Genomic DNA, 5,755 nt, shown 5'->3' on the forward strand with positions numbered 1-5,755 from the left:
ATTTTCTTATAATGCTAATCATTGCATTATAAGGGTATGTGAAATGTTAAAAGAGGTATTTTTATTTTAGTCAGATATAAAAATCAAGACATGCTTAACTGCCTGCTTGTCTTGAACTTCTGATGCTAATTATCACAAAAATAAGTTGTGAAATCATAAATGAGAGACTTTTTAGTTGTCAATGATCAAGCTGAACCATTGGATGTGACTGAATATAACTTCTCACTGTGTCAAAGCCAATTATGCTATGCAATGCTAACTTAATTATCTATTTATACAGCTTTCCTTAGCATAAACTCTTATGTTATGATGCTAATAGTCACGTAAAAATGTTGTGAAATCATAAACTAGGGATTTTTGTTCAATCACACTGTCCAATTGTGCTTTATTGCCTTAAAATGCACCTTTTCTAAGCATAAACATTTATGCTATGATAATAACTATTGCATAAAAAGACGCTGTGGAATCATAAATGAGGGTTTTTAAGTTTAAGTTGTGAAATGATGATATCCATGATAAACAGTCTAATGCGATTGGCATTAACACACAATTTATAACATTCAGTTACGCTTAAATGCATTAATGTCTGTAACATGAAAATGTATGTTAGCATGCGCATGATAACAAAAAAAAAAAGGCTGTGAAATTATGAGGGATTTTGCTCGTTTAAATGCTTAGACGATGACATCCAAGATAAACAGATGTGATTGACTTTGACATCTCCCCTCAGTGTTCATGTCTAATGCTAATTGACTGCTATGCTAACTGGTGCTGAACACAACAGCCTCTATTGTGACCTCACTCACTCATAGTCATATGAATACTGATATACTCAATCTCTACATATATTTGGACTGCGATACATGGAAACTGAGGATGTGCCTTTGACCTAGAAATCTATTTTTGCTGTGGGGTAAACAGCTCACCAAGCTCAGCACCGTCAGATGATTCCTCATTCAGCTCCAGACTGTGTCTCATGGAAAGATAAGTGACTGTTTGGTTTTAGGGTGGAGATATGGTATATATAAACCACACAAACGTTTTACTTTGTGATGGGGAGCGCCCATTGATGGCTGCTGTTTTTGAATTAAGATAACTGTGATTACTTCACTAACGGTAATTATACTCTTGAAATACATTTTAATTAAGGGAGGACACAAGGGAGGTTAAAAATGGAAGGGATAGATCATGCAAAAGTTAACGTTTTGGTCATTATTTACTCACCATCATAGTTTTAAACCTGTTTGACATTGTTTTGATCATAAAAGGAAATGTTTTGCAGAATGTCCAAGCTGCTCTTTTATACACACTGAGAGCCTTTACATTATCTTTTGTTTTTCAAAGTTAAATTAATAAATCAATAAATCAAATGTTAAGTGTAACATTTGACTCCTGAACTAGTCGAAGGTAGTGAGCTGTAAATTCATAGCAGGATTTTAGCCCACTGGAGATTAGCTACAGGCTCAGAGCAGATGTTAATTAACCCATATAGGCATGTACAGGTGGTGCTTTGGCACACCTCCCAAAAATCAGAGTAAAGCCTGACACCAAAATACATATTCAACCAAATGTGTGCAAATAAATAAAGTACTGAAAATCACATAGAAATGTATTGCTTAAATATATATATTCTTTCTTAGAAAATATGTACAAAATCAATCACAGGGGCAGTATCTTTTTAAGAAAAGTACTAATATGTACCATTTATGTGCTATAATATGCACATAAATGTTAAAGATTTATTGTTGGCGATTTATACCTCTTATTTAGATAGGACAGTAGGTCAACAGAAAGCTAAGTGGGTGAGAGAGCAGGGGTGGGATCGGGACAGGTCCACTAACTCGGGACACCCAAAGCACAACATTGTCAGTGTACTGCCCACAAGGCCATCAGCGCTGACTAATATTCACTTTTAAATAACAAATATGCTCCCTTTAGAGGTACATAAGGTACATTTTGAAAAGGTAGGTACCACCCCAGTGGCAACTTTTGTATCTCTTATCTGAGAGTGTATGAAAATATATTGATTTACCAAATTCCAGCTTATGAAAACAGACTAAAGTCTATACAGTAAGTGTATTTGAGGGTACAGACTTACTTTAGAATTGAGGTCGAGCTGGCTGAGAGTGATTCCGTTCTCATCTGTGATTTCTGTCACTTCTGACAGGTCGTCATCCTCGTATTCATTCAGACTGATATCGTGGGTTAACCTGTAAAGCGCCAGCACACCCACGCAGACACGGACACACACACTACGTCATCTCTCCACAATCATACACAGAGAGAGGGCAAGGCTCTCCTGCTCATCTGATAACTTCACAACTACTGCAATGCTGTAAACTTCTAGGCCTATATGTAAAAAAAAAAAAAAAAAAAAAATTTCTTTTAGTCATTTAATGTAATCCTGCAGGTATCAGTTGGAAATTCTGCTAACTTTTAGTTTATAATTTACATTTATTTAATAAACCTTTATATAAATTTATATTCATATAAAAACAAATTTACATAAAAGAAATAAAATTACGGACTTGATCAAATGTTACATTCAGAATTAAGTTACACGTATGAAAATCTTGTCAGAAAGCACAAGCAAAAACAAACAACTCTTCGGTTTAATTTTTCCTCCTAAATGCTCATTTAACACATTGTATGAACTTGTTTAATGACAGTATTATTTATTCTACCTAATGTTTAGAAATAAAGTTGTTTTTAAGCAGTCTTACCCACTATCTGCAAGCTAGCCGTTTACTGACAATCAGACTTACTAATTTCACAATACTTCCTGTTTATATACCTGCAATTGTGCAGCCGCCCACATTTCTAGATAAGATGAACAAGACAATTTAACATGATAATGAATTCAGTCAACCCAATGAACCTAGCATAACTATAAACGTCTTTTTGCACATTACAGTCGTAACTTTTGATTATGATTTAGTACCATGTAAAAGACAGCAAATGAAGCCTTATTTTAGATCAGAAACACTATATACTCATTAACTTACAAAACCTTCAGTTTTATCCATAACCCTATATCGGTTTCCTTCGTGCACACCAAACTACCTATTGGACTATTTCAGAGAACACAAGCTGATCCAAGGTCAGTTAAGTGCAGCGTAAAAAGGCAGTGTAGGGGACACAGCTGCATCACTACTGTACCATTTCTCCCACTGTTCCTCCATCCAGCTGTCCCCATCCTCTCTCGAGTCCATGGCCAGGCTGAGCACCATCTGCGGGGCAGGGCGGGGTGCCACCGGACCCTTCTTGGCTGGGGGGGGATGGGTGGAATTGATGGAGTCGACAATTATGACACTATTTTTTATCCACCACAAGTCCGGCACCCCATACAGAAATGTCCTCCACGAAGGTCCTCAGGGGGGTTACATCAGCCACGGGAAGCCATAGTGGAGGTCTTCACTTCCCCTGGAAACCATCCTACTGTACACCCCTGACACTCCTTGCTCTGCGTGTGTCCTTCAATGGAGCCATTAAAGTCAGCAGTGGATGAGTGTGGGGGAGAGATAGAGAAAGAGAGAGAGCGAGAGACAGAGAGAGAGAGAAAGAGAGAGAGAGGCTAAAAGAGTCTGCCACCCCAGTGATTGATGGTCCAGATCAATGCGGCTCAAGTTGCCACCTCCACACAAGTGCAGGCTTGTTCGGCGAAGAGATGCCTGCTGGGAATCGATGGCATTGATAACAGATGAAAATATCTGGAAGGCTGTCTGTGATTTGTACTGTGTCATTAAAGTTCATGAGGAACTCCTCCTAAACCCCATTCATTAGATTCAGATCTCCTTGCATTTCATTAATAGAAACACAAATGTGTTATTGACAGATCCTACATTCGTCTTCTTTTATTTTACATTGTGTGGTGGGGTGATTGTAGATAACGTGTTATTGACTCGGAGGAGATCCGTTTCATTGCGGGACTCTGCAGAAGATGGAGGATGAAGAAAAAGAAACGGGCAAAGAGGCAGAGATAAGAGTCTCTCCATGGTCATTATGCTCTATAAGAGCAGACATTAGCTGACCTGGGCAGGAGCTGAGAGCTCTTCTCTCATTAGCGCAGCTCCCACAGGACGCCATTCACATCAGCTCTGCACACAGCAGCTCTATTGCATTACTACAATGCCAGTATGAGATAAACACCAGCACACTACTGGATGTTGAGCAGTTCACTCAGATGTGCACTGAAGGCACACCGTTATAAGACATATTAGAAAATCATAGATGTCATTCCTATCATTCATTCATTCATTAACAAAAAAAAAAGAAAAAAAAAAGAATAAAAAAAATAAGAAATAATAATCTTGTTAAAAAAAAAAAAATAACATAAGAAAAAAAACCTTCCCAGACAGTATAATAATAATAATAATAATAATATAATAATAATAATTCAAATAATAATAATAAAAGAAAGAACGGACAAACAAAAAGAATATGATAGAACACAGAACATAAAAAACTAAAAAAAAAAACTCAAAACACACCAAAACAGAACAAAGAAATAAAACTGAAAGGTCAACAAAAAGTCCAAAACACAACACAAAGAGAGGAGAGAGAGAGAGAGAGAAAGAGAGAGAGAGAATAACAAACAGAAATAGGACAACAAATGTTAACAAGACAAAAAACAAAACAAACAAAGAAAAGGATCAAAAGAAATAAAAACAAAACCGGACACCAAAAGGACTGGAGAAAAAAAAATCTTATACATTTTATAGAAATACAAAAAATAAAAGGCAAAAATTCTAAAATAAAATATAATACTAAATAAACAATTCTCATAATAACCCAATACACTAAAGCTATATACCCCCCCCCACACTAAATATTTAAATGAAAATAGAATTAAACACAGACAAAAAACAGAACATGAAAGATAAAAAAAATAAAATGCTAAAAATATACATTGAAAATAAAAATAAAAAATAAATGCAAAAGAAAAAAAAGGAAGAAATAATACATAATACTAAATCTCTTTAAACAACAAAAAAAAAAACATGCACTGGTTAGTCATAAAGAGAGACATCTGAACATAAATAAATATAATTAATTTTAAATCACTTAATGCAAATGAGCAGCCCTTCAGCATTTTCATATATTTATTAAAAACACATTAGGTCCATATGTCGCCCTCTAGTGGTGCCTGAAAACTGAAACCAGACTGTACAGGAACTTGAATCACCCTGCTAGGTAGGGTGTTGTGATTGGTAGATAGGGAGTTGCTATGTCTGTAAAACAAAAGGGTGTTGAATGAATTACAAAGTTTTCAGATCAAAGAAAAACAAATAGCTTAAAGAAATTTATTTGAATATTTGTAATCTACACTGAAACATTGTAGATGCAATTTATTGCGGAAACATTGTCTCTTGACAGAAACATGCAGTGAAAAGGCTTTCAATAAATTACTGCCAACAAACAGAACAGCTTAACAATCCCGCAGCCTTTTAATGAAAATAAACTCTTTTATACAATACAAAAGGAAAAGAAAAGGGACAAAAATAAATAAATACAGCTGTTCTACATTATCATAGAGAACATCTTAAACTGTTCAATTATCACAAATGCACACATTAGTGGAATGTATAATTAATCCTTGTCGCCTGTTAGAAAATGGTAAATAAATCAAGCTTATTGAATTATAAACTGAGAATTGGATACAGTTAAATTCTGAAAACTTTAGTGCAGCCAGTGGCAATGAAATGTTTGCATTCGGAGTTACATACATAAAGCATATATTTATGGGGATAAATGA

General features: G+C 35.3%; 1 protein-coding gene across 1 annotated transcript in view; it reads right to left on the minus strand.

Annotated features, from left to right (window-relative positions):
- Positions 1-4,086, minus strand: part of LOC113072565 (C-Jun-amino-terminal kinase-interacting protein 1-like) — an 18,715-nt gene extending 14,629 nt beyond the window's left edge. The window contains exons 1-3 of the mRNA XM_026245554.1: positions 4,032-4,086; positions 3,160-3,268; positions 2,099-2,210 (exon numbers count right to left, since the gene is read on the minus strand). Coding sequence (XP_026101339.1) covers positions 2,099-2,210; positions 3,160-3,268; positions 4,032-4,086 — 276 coding nt within the window. The remainder of the gene's footprint in view (positions 1-2,098; positions 2,211-3,159; positions 3,269-4,031) is intronic.
- Between the last annotated feature and the right edge of the window lie 1,669 nt (positions 4,087-5,755).

This window comes from Carassius auratus, unplaced genomic scaffold, assembly GCF_003368295.1.
Source record: "Carassius auratus strain Wakin unplaced genomic scaffold, ASM336829v1 scaf_tig00009499, whole genome shotgun sequence".
NCBI classification, from domain to species: Eukaryota; Metazoa; Chordata; class Actinopteri; order Cypriniformes; family Cyprinidae; genus Carassius; species Carassius auratus.